Source organism: Sus scrofa, chromosome 6 (assembly GCF_000003025.6).
Source record: "Sus scrofa isolate TJ Tabasco breed Duroc chromosome 6, Sscrofa11.1, whole genome shotgun sequence".
In the NCBI taxonomy this organism is placed as follows: domain Eukaryota; kingdom Metazoa; phylum Chordata; class Mammalia; order Artiodactyla; family Suidae; genus Sus; species Sus scrofa.
Window position 1 is genome coordinate 67875074 of NC_010448.4, and position 24543 is coordinate 67899616.

Here is a 24543-nt window from a genome sequence, read left to right on the forward strand (position 1 = left end):
GGATTTGACCTGGTGTGTCTGGATCCTGGGTTGTTTAAGATGATCTCTGTCATTCTGCCCGCCAGGGATTGGGCGTAAACGCAACATTCAGGTAAATCCCCCGTTTTCAGCAGTTGTGAAATGTCACGGGAAGATCGGAAAGTCAGAGACGCCGTGTTCCAGCTAAGTGGCTGGTTCATCTGTACGACTGTGCGGATGACACACGTTGCTTCCCTCCTCTGCACATTCGGTTTTATTGCCTGCTTTGCAAAATGGCACATTTCAAGATGAAAGCCATTTTGACTTTGAGTTAGCATCTTTGAAGTCTATGTTTTTCTTTTCAGATTATAAAAACACATACTAATTGCAGGGAAAAAAAATTGGGAAGTTGCCGAAAATGTACAAAAGAGAAATTTATCTAGGGTCTCACACTCAAATACAACTGCTATGTACGTTTTAGTAAATTTTCTTCCAATTTTTTTTTATGAACTTTTGGAAAACATATTTGAGATTATTATACTGTTCATATGTTTACAACATATTTGAAATTGTATGCTGTCACACAGTTTTATTTCTTGGTTTTTCTTCTTAACATTGTATTATAAGCATTCAATTCTCAGGAATGTTTTTAATGGCTGTGTGATACGGAATCTGAGTTTGCCACCTAAACTTACAGTGATAATAATGGTTATCCCTTGGAGAGTATTTGTGGAGTTCCAGGCCCTGTTTTAAGTACGTTATGCACATTAAGTCATTTAATCGTCATTCCCACCTTCTGACGCAGGTACACGCATTATTCCCAGGTTACAGAAAAGCCTTTAATGCTGAGGTAAAGCCCTTCTTCGAATGTGAGGACCAAAGGGTGAGGGAACAGATATTCCTTTAACAGCCAGTATTGCCTGGGTCTGCCGTGCAGCCACTTCCTCTTGAGACCCTGCTGTGTTGGGAGCCTAGGTTGGAGATGGGCTTCCTACTTCAGCTTTGCAGGGGAGGCCCCAACAGTTTTGGTAACTGTGATGTAAAAACAACGAAAGTCTCCCCTCATCTCTCCCCTCACAGTGTCTCAGCGGCTGAAGGGTTCTCTTGGTTTCTCTTGAGTTTCATCCTGTGTCTCTCCTGACCTACCGAAGTTGAACCTTGAGTCAGAATTCCCCGGACAGGAGTCTTCAGTATTCAGGAATGGAAAGAAACAGCTATACCCTAGAGCAGTGATTTTCCAACACTTTGCCCTTTGCATCCAGAAATACATTTCATGTCATGACCCAGAACACACGTATGTATATTCCTCGGGGATGAAATATCTGAACAGAAGTTTCAAGAAACAGTACTACCTGTGGTGTATTCTGATAACTTCCACCCCATCCCATAACCCTTCTCTTCCATTGAAAAAATACTGATTTCCACCCTAGATTGTTTTCAGCACTCAGTAATAGGTTAATGAGACACGCAGTGAGAAATTGTTCCCCTCAAACACAAAGTTGGCTCAGGACCAAGGACAGCCACCTCTTTCTCCTTCTGAGGTCACAACTTGGTTTCTTATTCTGACTCCTCCAGCCTGTGTCGGTCTCTTCCTGGACTTCCTGTGGCTCCCTTGGCATCTCAGTGTTCTCAGAGTCTCATTTCACTCTCTAATTTAGGTGCCTAGTCTTCCACGATCATAAGCTTTCTGAAGAGAAGGCCAGGCCTCTTCCATGGTTTGTATGCCCCATAATGCTCGGCCTAGATTCTCCAGGAATTAGTGGGGCTTGACCAGTGAGGATAAGAATGTTGCATCTAGGCTGCTCTCCTAGGGTGTGGCTGGCTGCAGATGCACTGGGCTTGACTTCACAGGTGGTCATGACCTTGGAGAGGGAGGGCCTCCTATTATTGCAATCTCTTTCTCTTTACATGACCAGAAGAAAAAGACCAATTTACTCCTCCTGCTATTGATAGTGGCCTATTGTGACCCTTTGCAAATCAAGGTCCCTTTTAATAAAAGGTTTGACACTCTGTGCATTATTATCACATCACAGGCTTCTCAGGAAGATATATTTGATTGACTGTGTTGTATCAAGAAGCAAGAAAAGAGGATTTTTTTTCCCTTTTAAAGGAATGGGAAATTCTGAGGGCAGGGCCCACCTGGTCAAAGGAAAGATTGATATAGATTTGTCAGTGGTCAGTTTTTTGATGTATCTACTCTTCATAGTTTATTAATTAAGGCCTCATATGGACCTAGACTCATGTCTTTGGGAATAGGGCAGCTGCTCAATTGATCAATAATATCTGAGGACTGGAGCCTGGTCCTGCTCAGCTTTCTCAATGGGATTCCTGCTGAAGCAGCACAGCAGTGGGCCTTTTGAGTTGTGTGTCAGCTAGAAAGTCTGTGTTCATGCATATGTTAAGGTCTTGTGAGACCAAACTCAACTGCTCTTCAAAGCAGAGTAGAACAATTACCTCCAGAAAATTCATGAATTCTCCTCCTGTTTACTCTTCAATTCTAAAAGCTCAAAGCTGGGGTGCTTGCTTGCCATGTGGGATTCATGATCACAGGTGTTGCAAATGGAGGTGGTGACTAAGCTTAACTTCTCCTGTGAAGGCGGGTTATGAAATCCAAACTATTGGAATCCAAACACCTTTCATCTATTAATGGCCACCAGTGGCTTATAATCGAGTCACACTCTGTTAGCTACACAATTAACTTGTTTGTTTGAAGTGTGAATTAAGGATTTGCGGCATTTGCTAATGAATCTTCCTCCCTACTTCAGCTTGAGTCCCCGTGTTTTCCAAATTCAGGCAGTTCTGGAATTTAGGGAGAGATGTTTGTTGACTGTTTTCTTCCAACATGAAATCAGCCTGTTTTGCTTTTGCACAGATGGGAAGAGGTAGGATCTCCAGCTTTCCTTCCCCACTGGACTCTTCCTTAATTTCATTCTCAGTTTCGTAATGTGTGGGAAGTACCTCCTCCTTGCTGCTGTTCTAATGGCTCTCAGCTTGAGTGTGTCACCCCTTCTGTGGGAGCAGAGGCGAGATCCAGTCTCCCTCTTTGGTAGCTGCCTTTGCGTCTTTCTTTGTTTGTGGCTCTCCTCTGGAACGAGTTTCTTTTGTAGATAATGGGATTCCATTATGGGGTGTTAGGGCTGCTCTGGAACTGTCAGCTGTGAAGGAAGATAGCAGGTTTTGATCAATGGTTTCTACTTGTATCTTGGATGTGTTAATTTTAAGATGGCTTGCTTCTGTTTTTATTAGTTTTATTGGGTTTGGGTGGTAGGATGAGCACTGGTGTTTGTTCGGCAGGGGGATTTAGTTGCTCAGAGTTAGGTGTCTCTGCTTCATTTGGGGGCAGGAAGGGCCTGGAGCAAGACAAGATGCCCACCTTCACTCTGTTCCTGTATCCACCAGAGCCATCATCTGCTACTTTCAAAGCCTTTCCTGACCTCTTGAATGCTCTAAGACCCATTTCCAAAGGGCTTTATTGGTTAAATGTTAGATCAGAGGTGGAGCCTTTGGGCACTGTGGGTGGTAGGAAGAGAACACACATATCCTGATATAAAATCCTGATTTATTTAGCCAGGGATTCATGATTTATCTCAAAGGGTGTATCTATCCAAAGACCAAGTAGATGCAGAATATTTTTACATAGCTTGTCCCTTGTCCCTAGTTCTTAATGGGATTTGGCAGCATGTGGCTGTCAGTGACACTTTCTGTGCAGCTAGAATCCTGCCAAGGTTGAAAAAGAAGCCAAATCCTTGCAACACTACTTCTGTTTTATATTCAAGCTTATATCGCTATTCTGGAAGGACTTATAACAACAGTCTGTGCTCTTTTAGGCTCTTCTGATTCTTGAACTGAATCTGTCAGATCAGCAAGTCTACATCTTCATCCAGGGGTAGAGGTGAAAGGTGGGCGTTGTTAAAGCAGAATCAGTATTCCCTTGTCCCTGGACACTATCTCTCCCTCCCACTTTTTGGTATTTGAGAAAGCCTGAATCTGCATAGGTTTCATGGAAGCCACTCTCTGAGGCAACAATGACACCCCAAATTTTTAATCCTTTTGCCTTAGGCTGACTATGTCTTTTATCCAAAGATTGCTGACTTCTCAAAGAATAAAACAAAAATCTAAAAAATCATGGCAGGGCTTTTAATGCTATTCATGTTGGGGTAACTGGGACCAGATTTATCCTCTTGTCATCAACAATTATAAAATTGGACAAATATGTGAAATAACCATTTTCAGATGTTATACAATAGTCAGGGTAGGACTGTGGCTCCCAAGAGGAGATCGTGAGTCTGACAGTCACTCTGAATTTCTGCTTGGAGGCATTTCAAGACTGGTTTCAGGGAGGCACCCCATGCAGAATACATTCGTCTTGCTGAGTTGAGGAGACAGATATCAGGGTTTGGGGAGGCTGAGGTAGCCAGAATTCAGAAGGCAGAATATCAGATAGGAGTTGGCTTTGCAGAGAAAGTGTTCCAGAAATCTGCATGGGTCCCTTGTAATGGTCTTCCCATTTCTAAATGTTAAACTATAAGGATAAACTGCAAAGCTGGGCTAAAAGCACCTAGGGGCTGTAAGGTAAAAAATTCCCAGAGCTCGTATAAGACTGGAAGGTATTCAAATTCTGAGCAGCCGTATTGGAGAGTCTCCTTGAATAAATGGGACGTTGAGTACAGAAGGAAAAAAAATAAAAGTAGTGCTAGACCATTTCTAGAGTAAGAGGTACTGGAGACCCACCTTTACAAAGATTAAAAATGAAATCTATAGAGGCTCAGATTGATCCACAGGTAACTCAAATACCTGCCACAACAAAGCCCAATAGTCTTTATTTTAAGATATAATGCCTGACAGCTTTCCAAATTTGATGAAAACTATAAACCCAATGATCTGAGAAGCTCAACACACCCTAAGCAAGATAAACACAAAGAAAACCACAGCAAGAAATACCATAAACAAACAGCTTCAAATCAGTAATGAAGAGAACACCCTAAAGTCAACGGGGTGGGGGAGAGGGGAGGGGCAAAGATTTTCTGCAGATTTCTCATCAGAAACCATTCAAGCCAGAAAACAATGGAATGAAATCTCTTAAGTGCTGAAAGGAAAAAATCCTGTCAGCCTAGAATCCTATGTTCAGTGAAATTATCCTTAAAAAATGAAAGTGAAGTAAAGATGTTTTCCAATAGACAGATACACTTAGACAAACATACAGACACACACAACACATACACACATGCATGCATGTATGCACACACACACACACACTTCAGAGAATTTATTGCTCAGAAACCCATACTATAAGAAATGTTAAAGGAAGAAGAATGACACCAGATGAAAACTTGGAGCTATAAAAAAACAAGGAAGAATCAGTGCTAAAAATGGTAAATGTATAGATAAATATTAGCTATTTTTCTCCATTTTTAATTTCTTTAAATATAATGAATTGCTTAAATTACTGCATTGCAGGTCTAGAATAGAGATAGATGTAAAATATATGACAAAAAACAATACCAAGAATGAAAGAAGGGAAAAAATGGAAGCATACGTCTTAAGTACTTAAGATATACATAAGTGGGATGATTATTATTCGAAGGTAGATTCTGTTAAGTTAAAGATACATAGCATAAATCCCCGAGCAGCCACAAATAAAACAGAGGCAAACCTAATAAACCAATAGTGGAGATAAAATGGAAGAGTTTAAAAAAATCTGTCAATCCAATAGACAGCAGGAAAAGGAGGAAAAGGAACAAATAGAAAACAAATAGCCTGCTGGTAAACATAAATTCAGTCATATCAATAATTATACTAAACATAGTCTAAACATTTCAAATTAAAAGCAGAGAACTTGGGGTAGACAAAAATTGGGCAAAAGAAGAAAAAATGATAAGACAGACTTAACCAAATTTAAAAATTTTGCTCTTTGAAACACACATTTAAGAAAATTAAACAGATAAGCAAGAGACTGGAATAAAATATTTATAATGCATAAAACTGATGGACTCATATCTGACATATGAAAAAACAATTAAAATGCAGCTATAGAAAGACAAACATTAAAACAGACTTTACAAAAGAAGATATATAGTCAATAAGCAGATGAATAAATGTTATATATAGTTAGTCATTAGGGAAAAGCAAAGTCAAGCTGCAGTGCGATAACCATATACCCACTATAATGGCTAAGATTGGAAAGAGAGAGCGCCAAGTATTGGCAAAGATGTGGAACAACTTTAATTCTTATAGATTCTTGATGGAAGTATAACGTAGTGCAACCTCTCTGGAAAGCCAAGAAGTTAAACTCATATTTACCATATGACTGAGCCATTTCATGCCTAGGTTTTTACCAAAGAGAAATGAAAGCATATGTCCACACAAAGACTTATAAATGAGTTGCAATAGCAGTTTATTCATAACAACCCCAACCTGGAAGCAACACAAATGTTCATCAACATTTGAATGGATAAACAAATTACGACATATACAGACAATGGAATAATACCCTACAATACAAAGGAATTGATTACTACTGAAACACACAACAACATGAATTAATCTCAAAAACATTATCTTGAATGAAAGAAACCAGAAACAAAGAGAGTGCATATTGTATGCTTTCATTTATATAAAATTTGAGAACAGGCAAAGCTAATTCACAATGACAGAAAGCAGATCAATGCTTGCTTGAGGCTGGAGGTAAGAGGGAGATTAATTGAAAGGGGGTATGAAGGAACTTTCCATGGTGCTGAAAATGTTTTATATCTTGAATATTGTGATGCACAATAATATTCGTTGGTTAGCATTCATTCAACTGTACATTTTAAATGAGTTGCATTTTATTGCATGTAAATTATACTTCAATGGAGCTGATTTTTTAAAGTTTTAACCCAGCATGCCAAGAATCTGCATATATTACCTCATGTACTGCAATTGTGTTATCCCACATCTCAGAGGACGAAATGTCAAGTGTCTCACCCCCAATCATGCAGCCAAAGGGAGACAGAGTAGTTTTTTTCTATTCTACAAGAAACGCTTTTTATCTCCCCAAATAGGCAGATTCAATCTTCTTACAGGTTGAAGTGTAGGACGCACATTGTTCTAGTGCCTTTCTAACTACGGTGTGGCTGGCATCTTGGAAACTTGTTTTAGGGTCTTCACTGGGGGTGATTTATATATTTCCCTTGATACGTGCTTCTTTTCCTTCAGATGTCTTTTTATTCCCTCTATATTTTTTAGTGTGCCTTCTAAGAGGGCACAGCAGTGAAGTTTTAAGTATCCTCAGGGCTGTGGATGATTCTTATATATCCGTCAGGATCCAGTCAGGACACAGAAACCGTATGGAACAGAGTTTTCTAATATAAAGAATTGTTAGTTTGTAAAAGGTGATTGACCACTAGGAGGGATAAAAGAGAATTCTGAGGGTTCTAGAAGTATCAGGTACCTGTAGGAGAGCAGCTGCTACCTGTAGGCTGAGGAAGAGGAGATAATAAATAAACAAAGGGGAGTTCCCATCATGGCAGCAGTTAGTGAACCCGACTACCATACATGAGGACGTGGGTTTATCCCTGGCCTCACTCAGTGGGTTAAGGATCCGGTGTTTCTGTGAGCTGTGGTATAAGTCACAGTTGTGGCTCGGATCCTGCGTTGCTGTGGCTCTGGTGTAGGCTGGTGGCTATAGCTCCGATTGTATCCCTAGCCTGGGAACCTCCATGTGCCGCGGGTGCAGCCCTAAAAAGACCAACAAAAATATATGTATATATACACAAATATACAGTGATGGTTAAAAAAAAAAAACAACAACAACAACTAAGGACTGGAAAAAAAAAAAAAAAAACCAACTAAGGACTGGAAGAGTCCCCCGACTCCATTGGCTGAAATTTGGACCTCTTCAGAGCACAGAACCACAATAGGAACCTGCTAGCTGCCAAAGGGTGTGGGCTGCAGTTGGTCACAACTGCAAAAGTGTGGCTTATTTTTGGTTAAATGGACCAGAGCTGCAGTCTGCCAGGAGAGAGAGGGTGCCCTGAGGCTGTATCTAGAGCTCCTGGCCACTGGGCTCCCCCTTGGAATAAGAATGATGATAATAATAGCAACAGAGGACAGAAACCAGAAAGAATGTCTTGCCACCATCATCTTGCAGAGTCACTTCATTGCTCTATTGAAGAAGCTTAACACACTGCCAAGCCAGCAAGGGTGAAATGTTTACAGGGCCCATCTTCAGTGTCTCAAAGCAGAACAAAGAAGGGTGACATTGGAGCGAAGAGATAATAAACTGACAACTGGCCCAATGCTGCAAGAGACGTTGGAGCAATCTTGGGTCCAGATTAATCAGCATTGTATTAAGAGGCAATGAGTATTCTGATGAACACATTTCTCTCCTAAAATCTATTGCTTTTGGAGTTCCCGCTGTGATACAATGGGATCAGCCATGTCTTTGCAGATTTGATCCCCAACCAGGCACCGTAGGCATTGCCTCAGCTGTGGTGTAGGTTGCAAGTGTGACTCAGATCTGATCCCTGGCCTGGGAACTCTGTCTTCCATGGAGCTGCTAAAAAAAAAAAAAAAAAAAAAATCTATTGCTCTCAATGTATTTCTTCCTGGACAACCTACATGGTTCATGGTCCTACAAGCCACTGTTTCCAATGCCAGAAACTTCAGTAGAGCCCCAGAGTTGCATGCCTGCTAGGTCCAGACATGTATTGTGAGTGAAGGAAGCTGGCCAGGTGGCCATCTGAGAGCTCCGCCCCATCCAAAGGGCAGCTGCTCTTCAGCTCCAAACAGTGGATGCTCTCCAGGGCAGGGAAGTGGGACCAGCGTGGCCAGACCTCATTTGTCAAGAGACCTGCAAGTCCCCATCTCCCAATCTTTAAATGATGGCAAATAAACCAAACTGAAACAAATACTCTGTTCACCAAGCAAGCCCCATACATCTCTGTTTGGACTCAGCCCCTGGGCTTCCTTTACCTTGGAGTTGCCCTCTTTGCCTTGCTGGCCCTCGTTTTCTCCAGCCGTCTGGTTTCAAGCCCAACTTAATCACTTAAAAAAAAAAATTCAACTTTGTTTTACCTTGAATTCCCACTGTCATGGTTCAGGGTCTCCCCCTCTCCTTGCCGAGCTGTAATCAGTAGCCCCCTCTCTGCCACGGACGGCAACATCAGAGTGATGGCTGTTTGCCTTCACATGCAGACTCCATTATTTCACGTCACTCGAAGTCTCCCAAACTCATTGGCTTTCCCCACTTTTCCGTTTCCACTCATACTGTTTCCCTTTGCTAATGCCTTCTCCATTTGTCAGCCTGGCAACCTCCTACCCATTCTTCAAGACCCAGTTTGAATGTTGGCTCCTTGGCGAAGCCTTCCCTTCTCTCCCCAGCATGCACATGCTATTCGTGCTGCTAACTGAGCACTCGTCATTTGTTTTGCTGTTGACAGTAGCCCTGGATTCTGCCGCTCTGTCTGTCTTCCCAGTTGTATTTCCCAGGACCATAACTCATACGTCTTTGTATCATGAGGGCTTCACGTTGTGCCTGGCATCTAGTAGGTGCTCAATAATTCATCAAATGATTGAACCCATGAGTGGATAATGAAATGAAGGAAAGACCGGAGGAAGTGCCTCTTCATGGACTCTTTCTCGGACTGTTTTTATGATCGCTCATGGTTCCTGCTCTGATTGGCACTTTGATGGTCATGAGAATGCTTTGCCACGTCTAAATAACAGACGGCCACTGAGCCAGGCTTTATTTCATAAGTCGGGGCTGCTAGGGGCTTATCCTGAATTGCTGCTTACCATGTCTGGAAAGTCCTCCAGACACCCTTGGATCCTGGAGATCTTAATCATGGCTACCCACATAAATTGTCAGAGTAGAGCTATGCTGCCTTTTATATAACTAAAAATACAAACCACTTTATTCTATATGCTGTGTAGAATAAGAGCCATTCATTTTGTTCTTTTTTATTTTTTGAAAGTTTTTTTTATTGTCCTAAAATACACACAATAAAATTTAACTCCCTTAATGATTTAAAACTGTGGCGTTCGTGGATAGTGAGTCCCTTCATATTGTTGTGCAGTCACTAACTTTTGTCTTCAGAACTCTTTTCATCTCGCGAATCTGAAACTCTGCACCCACTAAATATTAACCCCCCCATTGCCTCCTCCCCCCAGTCCCTGGCAACCACCATTCTATTTTCTGTCTCTAAGGACTTGGCTAATCTAGATATCTCACTTAAGTGGAATCACACAGTAGTGTCATTTTGCGACTGGCTTATTTCCCAAGAACTGGCCATTTCAAAAGCATGATTTGGGGTGTGGGTTTTGATCTGTGTGTGTGTGGGGGGGGGACCTGGAGTGTCCCATGGCGGGTGTTGGCTTGGCCATCTGCGCTCTCAGGAAGTACATTGTTCGGGCAGGCTGTGTGAAGAGGGAGTGTGGCACTCTTGGACCAGGATTGAGGTATTTACCATGGAGGAGGAGACCCACCAGCTTCATGCATGGGGTGCCCTGGAAAGAGCAGCTTGAGGAATGCCCCTGGGGGCAGGGGATGGAATGGCTATTTATTTAAATTAAGGCCAATTATTTTCTTTTGTAAAGTGCAGCGAGTGGCGGGTTCTGGGAAAATTTGCTTCCACCGTAAACATGTTGGTTAGAAGTCATTAATATGACATTCACACATCCTAATAAAGTACATAACACAGAGATCTGGCACCACAGAAATACCCAGAGGACATTAAGTATGAGTCTTAAAACCAAGAGTGTTGGAAACAAGATATTTTTACTTCTCGTTTGGGAGTAATATAATTGCATTTTGTGGCTCTAGCAGATGCTGGGGCCAGCTGCTAGAAGAGTCCTGCCTTTTTTTTTCTACCCCCCACCTCAGCTTCGGTCCCTTACAGATAATACCCTTGTGCAGAACTCTCATAAAAAAACAAACTTTAAAAAATTATCCCTTTGTTGAAAGATCTATTTTGTGTGTGTGCACGTGCACAATATCTAAGACTGTGTAGAACACAGATATTTTCATTGCTTGGACTCAGGAGAATAAAAACAAGGTAGACCTTTGTTTAATTTGTCCCAACAAGCACTAGAAACCCCTCAAAACTGACTTTTCTGTCTCACCTGACATTGGACCCTCAGATCCAGAATGGCCTGTACCAGGAAGAATGGATGGAAGTCCTGGGAGGGACCGATCCTTTTTCTGAGAGCTGCTTTAGGGGAAATGGCTGGAGGGGAAGCTGGGTTCTCTGGACTAGATGATTCTGTGGGGTGTCCTCAGTGGATGGCTCCTTCTGGAGAGGGAATGGAAATGAGAGCCAGCTCAGGCTGAGAGGTGGAGATGAATTCAGCTTCTTTGAGATTCCTGCCTGTATTCTCTTCCGAAGAGGCACAGGTGCATCCCACCCCCCTCCCCCCACCAAGGGGCAAGACCTGGCTCCTCGCCTCTCAGGGGGACCAGTGGGGCAATGAGCCTCGTTTCAAAGGAAACCCTTGCTGTGGCTGCGTCTTCACTCACGTCTGGGCTACACCTCAACCCTGTGGATGCAGAGGGCTTGGCTCCAGAAGGCATACTGTGTTCTACAGCCTCCTGTAATTCTCATGTCTGGAGCTGCTCTGTCCAATATGGCAGCTGCAGGTGGCTGTCCAGCAGCTGAAATACGGCTGCTGCAAATTGAATGGCCCAGGAATGGAAAAAAACACCCTGGGGTTTGAAAACTTAGTATGAAAAAAAAGTGAAATAACTCAGGACTGCTTTTTAAAAAAATTGTGACATCATAACATTGTGGACATATCGGGCTAAAATAGAAAATACCATTGGAAAGTATATTATTAAAATTAATTTCTCCTGTTTCTTTTTCCTTTAAAAAATATAGATTCTAGACATTTTAAAATCACACCCATGGCTTGCATTTGTGGCTGGACAGTGCTGCCCTGGTGCGGATGGGCTGGCCAGCTGCCGCCTTTCTGAATGTGGAGTGCTTAGCAGAACAATTCTGTAAAGCTTCGTCATGTTGGGCATTGATCCTTAATGGAAACCACACCTTTTTTTTTTTTTTTGCTCACCCCCACAACCCCCCAGCTTGTAGCAAGACATGAGCTCTTTCTGTCCACATCCTTTAGAAGAGAACTTGTCACTCGTTCCTTCACTCAAGCTCTATGTGTCAGCAGTCATCTTCGGATATAGGACCTGCTCAGGGCTCTGCAGTGATTGGGAACTGAGATTCAGACCCTCCCAGGACACCGCAAAACTGGGAAGGGATGACCATCAGGAAAGCATGGTGCACTAGGAGCCCAGGGGTAGGGCAACCACTGCCGAGAAGGCTCCAGAAGCTGTAGTTCCCTGTGGAGTGAGACAGCAGGGAAGACTTCCTGGAGGAGGTGGACTATGAGCAAAGCCGGCAGGTTATGGGGGAAGAATCAGTACATGGAGGCTCAGGTGGGAGTGGGCAAGAAAAGCCAGATTGGCACAATGCATTCCCACCCCGCCCCCAGTCCCGGGAGTTATAGCCTCCAAGGAGGACCCTGAGCCTCAGTGGCCTGAGCTGGCTCACCACCAAGATGGGCTTCACAGTCCTCTGTCAGACCCATCACCTGGGGGCAGACAGGACCAGCCCCACCTGGTAACCGGATGACGAGCAATCAGCATGATTTTGGATGGCAGAGATTCACGGCGACAGAGCAGGTGGCCAGGCAATGATGCCAGCCAGTCCTGCCCATGCTGTCCTTCTGGGTGGAGCTTGGTTAGTGCCTTGGGGAGGGGACCACCCGCCTCCCTGGTCTGCAGGGACTGATCCCGATGCCAAAAAGATACCAGGGCCCTGTGGGATTCTATTACACCCTGTTCCCCGAGCCCTTGCCACACACAGACATCCTACCTTGGCAGCAGTTTTTCTATTTGAACATCCAAAGGGCAAACTACACATTTAAAACCTGCAAGCTGGACAGTCTTTGCTTTGGATCCTGCAGTGAAGTCCTTCATCTTGACAGTGGAGTTGTTCTTCTCAGCATTGATGCAGTGCTCAGGACCCAGGAAGAGAGTAGCCAAGGGAGCCAGGGAGCTGAGGGAGGCTTGCAGGCATGTGGGGTGGCCCCGGGGGTTCAGGGTCCAACCTTGCAGGAAGGGAAGCTTGGTATCTTCTTCATCCCGGGGCCACACTCTCTTCTAGTTCCTTTTTATTGTGGTGAAATACACACAGCGTGACGTTTACCATCAATGGTGTTCAGTATATTCTCAATGTTGTATAGCCTTCCCCACTGTCTAATTCCAGACACTTTCATCCCCTCAAAAGGAGCCCCACGCCCATTAGCCGTCATTCCCCACAGCCCTCTTGGTCCAGCCCTTGGCAACCACCAGCCTGTCTTCTGTCTCCATGGATTTGCTTGTTCTGGACATTTCCCATCAATGGGCTCACACAACACGCAGCCTTGCATGACTGGCTTCTTTCATCAGCACATTTTCAGGGTTCATCCTCATCCATGTTGTATCCTGTGCCAGAGCTTCCTTCCTTTTTGTGGCTGGATCACCGACCGCATTCTGTTTATCCATCTTTCTATTGACAGACACCTGGGGTTCTTCCAACTTTTTGGTGATTGTGAACAGTGGCTGCTGTGAACGTTGTGTACATGATTTTGTTTTGAGGCCCAGTTTTTGCTTCTCTGGGACATACTCTCTTTTGGTTTGGGCATTCTATGAATTTCCTGGGACTGGAGTTTGAGAGGCAACAAGCAAGTGGGGAAAATTCATCATGCCTGGGGGCGGGGGGTGTCTCAGGTCTCAGCTTGGCTCAGCCCCAAACACGTGACCTTGGCCAAGTCCCTCCCCTTCTCTGTGCTTCAGTTTCCTGCTCTGTGAAAGAGGCATGGCCCGATCTGTTTCCACTTGCCGTCCTTGGAGCCCTGGCTTGGTGGAGCTTTGGGGAAAGAGAGGGAAGCCAGGCAATTGGGCTGAAGAGGCTTCTCCCCCCAAAGCTCTCTATCTATGGCGAGACCTTAGGGAAAACCTCTTCTAAGGAGAGGAAAGGGAATATGATCTGTCTCAGGGATGAGTGAGAATCATGAGCTGGTTCGTTGCACCCTTAGGTGCAATTAACAGTGGAAATCTGTACAACAAGGCAACGCTATTTTTTGCCATAAGTTTTTACATCCCAGGTTCTCGGCAAAAGGCCCAGGCTTCCGGACTGAGGTGGCTTGGGCTCTGGGTACCAGTTTCTGGCTACTTCGTGGTTATGGATGGTTTCCATGGTTACGTGAGACTTTGTCCCCCACCTTCGCCCTCATACCACGTGGCATGGGTGGTGGTTTCTGCTCAGACCTGCTCCGCTTCCCTATCGTTTTGTTTTTGAAATTATAACAGTATTTTTTATAGTTATATATGGGTATTTTCATTATTTCTTTTTTTAATCATAGATGTAATTATTTCTTTATTTCCCCTCTGGTTTTTGTGACAGTGTCTTCTTTTTCTTCAAGGCCACGTTTAGCATCTATGGTCAAGGTGTCAAATCCATTATGTCCAAGCCCAGAGGAGGCTGACCGCAGAGCTGGGCTGCAGGCCTCCAGGTGGCCGGGCTGCTCCATCACCTAGGAGCCCTCCAGGAACCCCGGTCACCGAGAAAGTTGAGAAGCGAGGCCCCTTCCCTGAGGTTTTGGGGTAGTCGAGGGTGGCAGCCCAGTGCTTCTGATCACCAGGATCAGGGGATCTGTGTCCTAGTCCAGCTTTCATTTAACTTACCGTCCCTGCCAATTTCATGTTAGCAGATCTGTTTGGAGCTGGAAGTGATGGGCCATGTCCTGCCTCAGAGCTGGAGCCATGACGTACGTGCATGTCGCCCACTGGATTTTGATGGAAATTATTAATAAAGCAGTAATTCTATCTGCAGTGATGTTGTTGTGTTTATAAATATTTAATCTGCCTTGAGGTGCCCACGTTTCCTCTGTCTTCTCCTTAAACTCTGCTGACGTTGCTCTTCGTTCTGAAGCACTCCCTCGATTCCGTTATCAGTCTCTGTCATAGGGCTTTTTCTTTTCTTCTTGGTAATTTTCATGTGATCTGGCTCAGGGGTTTGGGGCTCAAGCTGAGAGAAGGCAACTTGTCTTGTGACAATGAGGAAAGATTCGTCCAAATTCAGAGGAAGATGGACTAAACTTTCCAGGTGTGACCTCGCCTGAGTGGACACCTGTTGTTGGCATGTGGCTCCCCCTCCTTTGAATTAATGGCATTTAGACGCTGAAGGGCAGTCGGATGTTTTCCTCCCACAGAGAAGTACTTTTCTCCTTGCCACTGACTCATCTTTTGAAACCCACTGCTTTGATTGTGGTTGTGTGGCAGGTTGAATGGAAAGGTTTTAACCAAATCAAAACAGAAACACAGTCCAGGTTGAGGGTTTTCCCACCAGAGATGGGGTTGCAGCCTCGCAAAAGAGGACCGCAGCTGGGAAACAGCAAAAACCTTCTTACCTCTCAGGATCCAACATGGGCTAATTGTTACTGTTATCTTTTTATTCTTCTGTTTCAGGAAATCGCAGCTTACTTAATAACATTTGAGAAACACGAAGAATGGCTAACCACCTCCCCTAAGACAAGGTAATGTCCCCGATCTCGCAGTTTTTCAAATACGTACAGTAAATGGATTGATTTTTCATTGATGACCTGGTTGGGCCAGCCTGTTCATGAGCAAGTTCAAGGTGCCCTGTTGTGCCTGAGAGCTTCGGACGCTGAGGTCTCCCTAGTTGGCATAAGTCTGTGGGGGAGGGGGGTGAATGCAACTGGTTACATTAAAAACAGTGCAGCTGCCTTCGAGTTAACCTGTTGGCTTAATACTGGATCCTTCAGCTGGGTGCTTTTGGAAAGGCTTGGCAGGCACGACTGTCAGGGGAAGTTTATTTCGGGAAAGTGCTCACCTGCCACCCGTGTCCCCTAGACACTGACTTTCTAAAACGGAAGCTGCCTTAACTATCCACTTTCATCTCAGCCCGTTTTACACGTCGAAAGTCAAGGTATTCTTGAAGGTGGGAAGAAGGTCTCCCAAATCAGAAGCAATGGCTAAGTTTGCAGTTTATTATCCAGTCAGTATCTGTGAACCTGCCAGCTGCCACGGAGGCAGAACCTCGCTCCCCTCCTGGGAATAGAGATTGTGGGGAAGACGCAGCTGACCGCGTTCTGCCCGTGCAAGTGGTGTTATTCTGTGAAGAATGGGGAAGTTGGGATTTAGGGGTTATTTTAAAGGCAGCGCCTTCTTCCTCCCCAGCTCTCATTTTTCCTCATTTTGGGTGTTATATTCTAGAGCCTTGGAAGTACATGGCCTCTCTCTTCCAATTGCCACAGTTTTTCTATTAGTGGTGATGGGACCTGGTGTTTAAGAGCCTGGGCAATGTTAGCCCGAGTGCAGCTTCCAGGATAAGTGGGCTGTGGGTTCGAACTTGAGAGGCAGAAAGCCCAGTCTGTTTCCCTTTGTCCAGAAGCATCGGATTCTCCAAGTTTGTTAACTGGGACCCGGGAAAGGGGTGGGGGTGTGTCCTCTGCCCTCTTGGCCATCCGTTTGACCTGTTCATCCTTTCTGAGCCATGAAGGAAAGATGTTGACTCAGTCTAGAAGGTTCTTTAAATATTTCTTCATTAGGCTTAGGTTTTTACTTAGGTTTTTACTTAGCATGCACTAGACGAAGACAAAATTTTCCATTTTGATGGACGTCAGAGGATATTAATGAAAGGGAGATTAGTTCCCAAGATTTGCATCCCCAGGTGGGGTAGAGATTGACTCTGAGTCTTTTTCCTTGCATGCTGAATGCCTTTAACTCCTCAGCCTTCTGGCACTATGATTTCTCTTGCTAGAAAATCAAATGGTCTGTATCAGTCAGCTTGTGATGTGATAATGCCTTGTAAGAAAGAGTCTCCAAACTAAGTGACTTATAACAATACAGTTTAATTTGCTGTTCATGAGTGTATGAGTTGGCTATGGCTCTGAGTTGGGTTCAGGACCACTCGATGTGTCTTTTTGTTGTAGGGCCTAGGGTGAGGAAACTGTCCTTCGCCCCCACCCCTTCCCTGTCCGGTTGTCATGCAGATTGGCAGAGGCTTAAAAGCCAGAGGCAATCCATGCAGGCATAATGAAAACCCCTGGATATCACGTGGCATCATATGTCACATCTGCTCACAAATCCAGTAGCCAAAGCAGCTCCCTTGGCCAAGCCCAATAAGAATGAGGCCAGGAAGGCCAGTCTTTGTTAGGGTGGGGGAGGGGGAATGAACAGTGGTACAGTCTACTATTTGGTGAGAGCATAGTGTGTCCCGTACCTTGGAAAGCCTGGCACATACATCTCTCCTTTCTTCTGGGGGCATCCTCTTCCAGGGCAGTGACCCCCAAACTTGAGCAGGCATGGGAATCAGATGGAGGGCTTGTTCAAGGGACGTGCTGAACCACACCCCCAGTTTCTGACCCTGTGTGTCTGGTGTGGGGTGGGGCCTGAGCACCTGTTATTTCTAACAGGTTCCCAGGTATTGGGATGTGGCTGGTCTGAGACCTCATTTTGAGACCTGCTGCTCTAGTGCTTCTGGGTGGAAGGTAGGAGGGAGTCTGATTTCTGCCTCTGCACCATCTCCCGACTCCCCTCAGCAGCTCTCAGCTCAAGCAGCCTCCAGCCTCTCCACACGCCCTTCACTCCTCAGCAAAACACTCCTTGAGTCTAAGTGGAAGGAAAGAGCTTCTCTTTAGCCAGAGAGTGAGGTTCTTTGGACCACGTCCCAGGCCAGGCATCTGATTTCAGCTCTGCAGACCCATGTCCAGCCTCAGCCGCCCTCTGATGGCTCAACAGTAGAGCATCTCGGGGTGGGGATTCTGTCTCGGGTTTCAGTCTGAATTTGGGTTTCTGGTGAGACCTGAGTGTCACTCATGCTCATGCCTGACTCCCTTGACTTCTGGGAGTATAAAGAGAACCACTAAACCCCCTCCCAAGGCACAAGGGGTGCCCCTGGCAACAGAGGAGGAACATGGGTGAGCCCTGGCCCTGTCACTCAGTCACTTGCTTCGTGACTTTAAGCCTGTCATTTTAGCCCCTTGCAAAGCTCCGCTTTTTCTTTTTCATGCATGAAACAGAGGTCACTGTTGACCCTGTCCTCCCAGGGTCATCATGAGGATTGAGTGAGATGCTCTTTGCCATCTGGCTGTACGTGCTGTGAGGGTCCAGGTCCCCGCACGGGGGCGTCATCGTCCTTCTCGTCCGCCAGGGGCAGCTCCCAGGCCTGCTGGAGGCTTCGACTTCAGGATGCCCCTGCTGCCATTTCTCCAGGCTTTGGAAGGACGAATTTCTTTCTTAAAGACAGAGGGTGAAGACAGTCCTTCCTATTAGTGTTGCAATATCCAAGCCGTGTTCACACTTGAAAGCCTCTTGTCCCAGGAGGAGGAAAAGTTGCTGTGGTTGTTCAAGGACCTTCCTAAATTAGTTGTTGCGTCGAGTTTGGATTCCCCACCCCCACCCCCATCGCTTGTATTGAAATTAATTGGTGCAGTTAACTGCTGAGTTCATACAAACCAGCCTCCTGGTATTAAGGAATTAATGACACCAATACTCGGCTGAACGAGAAGGCAATACAACTTCTGTTTGCCGCCGCCGCCGCCGCCGCTAATTTCATTTTAGAAAATTAATAAAAATGAATTGCACCACTGACATTTATAGAGTTTCCTAATAAAATGATACATTGTTTGTGCGGAGGCATCCCTATTAAATTAATTGTTGGAATCAGCTCACATATAGATGTTGGTATAGGAGCTGCAGAGGGACCGGCTCCTTGTCTCCGTGGCTTGCTGATGGCTGGGGGTTATAAATAGAACCCTGGCTCAGACACTGCCCTAATTACAGAGAAGGTCCCAGGAGCCCCGCTCACCTGTTCCATAATGAGGCGTGCTACAAGGAGGCTCCCAGGGTGGGGGGGAGGGTCCCTGGAGCGCCAAATGCTGAAAGAGCCCTCCCTGTATGATCCGCACCCGGGACCTTCTGGAAGCGGCAGCTGGAAAAATCACCCATCAGGATGTCTTTCTTTGGCACTCGCTGTGTGCTCAGCACTCTAGTCGTACCATGCGGAGACCCCAGGAGATGCCACCCTCCCCACCCCAGCAGGTGATCTTAGAATCTTGGAATGGAGAGCTTCCTCCCTCTGTCTAGAATGTTCTTCCAGCTCCTCCTTTTGGCCTGGATACGGTGTCACTCTCGCCGTGAGGCCTCCCCCTGAACACACGATTTAAAATCGCACCCCGCACATCCAGCCAGAATCCCTTTCCTCCTTTCTTGTTTTCTGTTTCTCTGGGGCGCTTATCACCATCTGACAAATCATGCATTTCTCCTGGGATTTGTTTGATTCACTTATTCATTATCTGACCTCCTCTCCCCCAGAGCGAAAGTACCACGAGGAGAGGGATTTGGGGTCTGGCTGGTTCAAAGGGTCTCCCCAGGGCGGCAGCGCTGCTGGCCACACGGTGGGTACTCCATGAATATTTGTGAAATGAGAGAGAGGCTGAGCGTTGTGAAGGAAGAGACCTGGGTTTATCTATTTTTGTCAGGTACAGATTGGCCTGGTGCTGTGCTCTGGGCCATTTCTATGGGCTTTTGAGTCCATTCAATAGCTCTCCTGGGCAATGAGATGCAGAGAGGTTGTGTTATCTGTCCAAGGCTGCACAGCAAATGTTAGAACTGGAAATTGAGCCCAGGGTCATCTTACTGAAGAGCCCACAACCTTAGCTCTGCTGTAACACCTCTGCTGCACATAGTGGGTGTGGAATTTGAGGGGGGCCCTGGAAATGGTTCCGTTATTCTTTGCCACTGCCTATCTCCATGAGTTCTGAAGCACCGGGAGACCCAGCCTCCCTTTGCCGGCGAGCTTGGCTCAGGGAGGTCAGCCAGGTGGGTCCCTTGCTGGCCTCCGGAGTTGGATTTAACCCCTGAGTCGCAGGCTATGTGGAGAAACATCCTCCCCCCTCCCCGCTGTAGGGCAGAGAGCAGAGCCCAGTGGAGCGCAGGCAGGGGCTGCAAGATTCAGAATTCCAATCATTTCTGGGAGACGTGTAACCTTCTGTGGAAGGCGACACACATAGCTCAACATGGAAGTGAACGCACTTCCTTCGCAGGAATCCCGACTATATCAATTAGAAGGATGGTGGAAAATGCTATTAATTACCTAATTAATTAGTTAGATTTATATAGATAGCACCTAAACACTGAAACACTAAAGATCTAGTAATAGAATTTTCTTGTAATGAACACTAAAAGCTTCTTGGTCAATAAACAGTAAAACAGCCAACTAGAGGGAAAGGTCTGGAAAGAAAGGAGTGGAAAAGTGAGTTTCAGGAAGACCAAGGGGCTCTGTGAGAGATCCAGTCTTGCTCTCCCAGCTCTGGGACCCCTCGGGGCCGATTGCTTCTTCTGCCCTGGATCCATCCCACCCTGGTGACAGGATCGAGTCTTAGGTCCTCAGCTCTTTCCTTCAAAGTTCTCTCTCCCAGGACTTCAAGAACTCCAGGAGGTGTTTGTTTGTTTGTTTGTTTTTCGGAGGGTGTCATTTTAGGGCTGCGCTCATAGCATATGGAAGTTCCCAGGCTAGGGGTCAAATTGGAGCTGCAGCTGCCGGTCTGCGCCACAGCCCCAGCAGCACCAGATCTGAGCCGCGTCTGTGACCTGCAGCACAGCTCACGGCAGTGCGGATCCTTAACCCACTGAACAAGGCCACGATCAGGCCCGCATCCTCTTGGATGCTAGTCAGATTCATTAGCGCTGAGCCACCACGGGAACTCCGAACTCCAGGATCTGACTGTGAACTCCCTGTGGGCCTTCCCCAAGTCGGAACCTCTCTCCTGGGCACGTGGATGTCGTACCATCTCAAACCGTCTTTCCTCTTCTCCTGCCCTCACTTCCGTGTTGTTTCCGTTCTCCGAGTTCCCTGATCCTCAGAAGAGCCACCTCCTTGTAAAGGCTCCGTGTCACTCCCCTTGTCCTCCACGGCTCCTCTTTTTCCTTTGTCCGCCGAATGGACTGAGTCAGCAGCTCTCCTGTGTTTCAGGCTGGAATTCACATCCTGACTTTCCCGGCCCCTGGCTTTGGCCCTTGCCACCTGCATCGTGCTTGGGTCATCGACACAGCTCCAGCCCTTCCCTCTCCAGGCTGGACTCCTTTCCTCCTACTGGTTTCCCTCAAACACACCTTCTGTGCGTCACTGTTCTCCTTGAAAACCTTGGCGATTTCCTAGGAGACGACACCCAGTGCTAGGTTCAAGGTCCTTATCCTGCCTCAGCCTCCCTCCGGCCAGCTTTTTCTTTGCCTCCTCACTGCCGAGTACCTGCTACAGCTGGGGGGCTGCTTCCTGCTCTCCCAACACCTCCCTGCCCCCTCCTTTCCTTCCCCCGGCCATCGACCTCACCTCCAGGGCCCCACGTCCAGCCTAGACTGTCTGTCCTCCAGATCCTACCTCTTCCCGGGAGCCTCCCAGACACACAATGCACAGGGAGCCCATAGTCGTCCGCTTCTGCAGCCCACGTTCTTTGTCGTCAATCATTTGATGATGTAGTGACCATAGGTATGGAAGTCTCGCCTCCCCATGAGGATGGCGAGCTCCCCGAGGGCAGGGCTGTGCTGTCTCTGTTGTCCCTGCAGGGCTCGGTCACAGGAGAGCAGCAGCTTTGATGGGCTGCACACAGTGGGCGGGCTGGGGCAGAACAGCACATTTGCACCTGCGCAGACCAGCAGAGGGGGCTGGGCGGTGATGCCAGGTGTGGGCAGAGCACTCTGCCCAGAAAGCCGCCCTCCTGAGGCCCCAGGCTGGTCCTGCGCAGGTGGCATGGCTTTGACACTTTTTCTGTAAGTGGCACACGAGAGTGAACTCTTGACCAGCCCCAGGGTGCCTGCTCTTTGGGACAGTCACAGGACTTAAGAGTCTAAGGGCGCCCCTCTTCCTGGGGAGAGACCAGGATAGAATTGCTCCAGTTGTGTCGAGATCTCACATGGATCTCACATCTGGCTTAAAAAGTCCCAGAAGTAAAGGAGGAATGGAGCTCTGACCCACGCAGCCACGCGGGTGAGCTCTGAGAACGTGATGCCAAGTGAAAGGCGAGTCCTGTAGGCGTCTACTTGTACGAGATGCTGAGAGCAGCCAAGGGCATGGAGGCAAGAGCAGAAGGGGGTCCTCAGGGGCTGGGGCAGGGGGTGGGGGGGTCACTGCTTGATGGGACAGAGTTTCAGTTTGGGAAGCTGAAAAAGTTCTGGAGCTGGACGGTGGTGATGGTGGCACAACAGAGTGAGTTACCTAATGCCCGGGAACCGTACACCTGTAAGCGGAAACTGTTGCAGTTCCCCTCGCTGTGATGCAGTGGGTTAAGAATCCAACTGCAGGAGTTCCCGTCGTGGCTCAGTAGTTAATGAACCCCACTAATATCTATGAGGACATGGGTTCGATCCCTGGCCTTGCTCAGTGGGTTAAAGATCTTGCACTGCCATGAGCTGTGGTGTAGGTCACAGACACGGCTCTAATCCCATGTTGCTATGGCTCTGGTGTAGGCCAGTGGCTACAGCTCCTATTGGACCCCTAGCCTGGGAACTTCCATGTGTTGTGGGTGCGGCCCTAAAATGACAAAGACAAAAAAAAAAAGGAAAGAAGAAAGAAAGAAAGAAAGAAAGAAAGAAAGAAAGAAAGAAAGAAAGAAAGAAAGAAAGAAAGAAAGAAAGAACCCAACTGCAGCAGCTGGGGTCGGGGAGGGGAGGTGGAGGTTGGATCCCCAGCCTGGCGCACTGGGTTAGAGGCTCCAGCATTGCCAAAGCTGTGGCATGGGTTGCAGCTGCTGCTCAGATTTCGTCTCTGGCCCAGGAACTTCCATGTGCCATGGGTGTGGCCAAAAAAACCAGGAAATTTTTATGTTTTATATATATGTATTTTATAGCAATTACAAGAAAAATATTTTCAGAGCTTCCTCTGTAGCTGTATCCAGCCAGGCAGAGCAGGGCAGGGGTAGGGGGAGTTGGGGATCGGTTGTGTGTGTGTGTGTGTGTGTGGTGGGTGCTTTCTGGGGACAGAGTTTGGGAGGCCAGCTTTATACGCGATCATTTCAGGGACTCTGTTCTTCAGAACTGCAACAGAAGGAATAAACCAGGTCAGCAATGATTTCGGTGTGGTGACCTTTGCATTATGCTGAATTGGGGACCTGCTATCAAATTAACATAACGATGTGTCATGTTACATCCATTTCAGCATTTCCTAAAGCATCGAGCAAAGTCTTGAAGAAGTCTGAACTATTATCATTAACCAAAGAGCAGAGGTAGCAGCGAGTGGTGACTGCTGGCTCAGGAGGGGCTCCAGCTGTCTCAGGTCCCCCCCCCCCACCGCAAAGGCATGTCCCTGGGGGGTCCTGTAGTTGGATGAGGCGGGGAATTAGCCGTGACCTGGATCCTGGTAAAGTGTCTGGTCGTCTTGCCGGGCGAGGAAATCCCCAGCCTCTGTATGGAAGTGGGTCTGTCCCAGATTCCAGGGCATTTTCCAGAATTACAGAATGCAGGATGTCTGAGCAGAAGGAGACGATGGAGGCCCCCTCCCCGGGTCCCCTCTGTGCACACGAAGGCGGCCCAGGAGTGGGCACTGGCTGCCCAGGACCCTGGTCCCTGGAGAGCAGACCTGCACTGTCTTGAGGTTTCCATCTGCACAGCCTGTGAGTGGCTGCCCTTAGGCAGGTGGGCACGGGAGTTCATCACGCTCACGGGCTTTGTGTGTCCTCTGCCGTGCTCAGCTGCTTATAGAAATGGCACTGCCAGCCATGCCAGCTTTCATCCCACCCCTCCTCGCTTCCAGAAGTGCAAGCCTGGGGCCTCCTTCCTGGGGGGAGTCGAGAGAGGGGCATGGACCTTTGTGTCTCACTGCCAGCTTCTGGCTCCCACCTCTTTCTTATTTTTATCAAAAATATGCATGCATGCAGTTTAATCGGGCAAACGGTCCTCCAAGACTTGTAAAGAGAACCCGCAGCCTGCTGCCCTACAGCTCAATCTTCTTTCCCAGGGGCGCCCCAGTCAATTCTTCTAGCTCTGATATTTGCCTTCGGACTTTTCAATGTGTTTGTTCTGCTGTTTCTTAATTTGTCCATCTTAGATGTTATCTTTGGACTCCCCTCCCCGTGACAGGAGGGTGTGTTCTCACTCTGCCATCTCTGCTCCCCTTTTCGGGGAGGAGGTGGGGGGTCGGGGGGCCTCGTCCCTGGGGGTTTCTGCAACTCAGCACTTCCAGAGGCTGCTGGCTGAAGATGGCACCATCCGGATTCTGCAGAGAAGGACCCATCACTGCGCTGACTGGGGCTTTGGGCTTGGCTGCTGGTGGTCTGAGACGCAGGCAGGGAGAGGGCTTGCATTTCCCCATTAATTAGTGAACCCCCCAGGTTCCCATCTAGCTCTTCCACTGTCCCCAAGTTCAGAGTCTTTTGGGGTCCCTTTCTGTGAGAATAAACGTGTCTCCAATGGGGGCAGAGGCCAGGGGTGGGATATGTAGCCCCTGTCTCCCTTCCACCCTTTCCAAGCTTCTGTTTCTCTTGAATGGATGCTTCCAATCCAGGGGTCTTTGAGAGGCTCTGCAGGCAAATTGGCTTGTTTTTCCT

General features: G+C 47.0%; 1 protein-coding gene across 26 annotated transcripts in view; it reads left to right on the plus strand.

The window, feature by feature from the left end:
• CAMTA1 (calmodulin binding transcription activator 1) overlaps positions 1–24543 on the plus strand; it is an 866060-nt gene that overhangs the window by 269211 nt on the left and 572306 nt on the right. For all 26 annotated transcript variants that reach the window (XM_021097504.1, XM_021097510.1, XM_021097514.1 and 23 more), the window contains one exon: positions 15449–15516. In XM_021097504.1, the coding sequence (XP_020953163.1) occupies positions 15449–15516 (68 nt within the window). The remainder of the gene's footprint in view (positions 1–15448; positions 15517–24543) is intronic.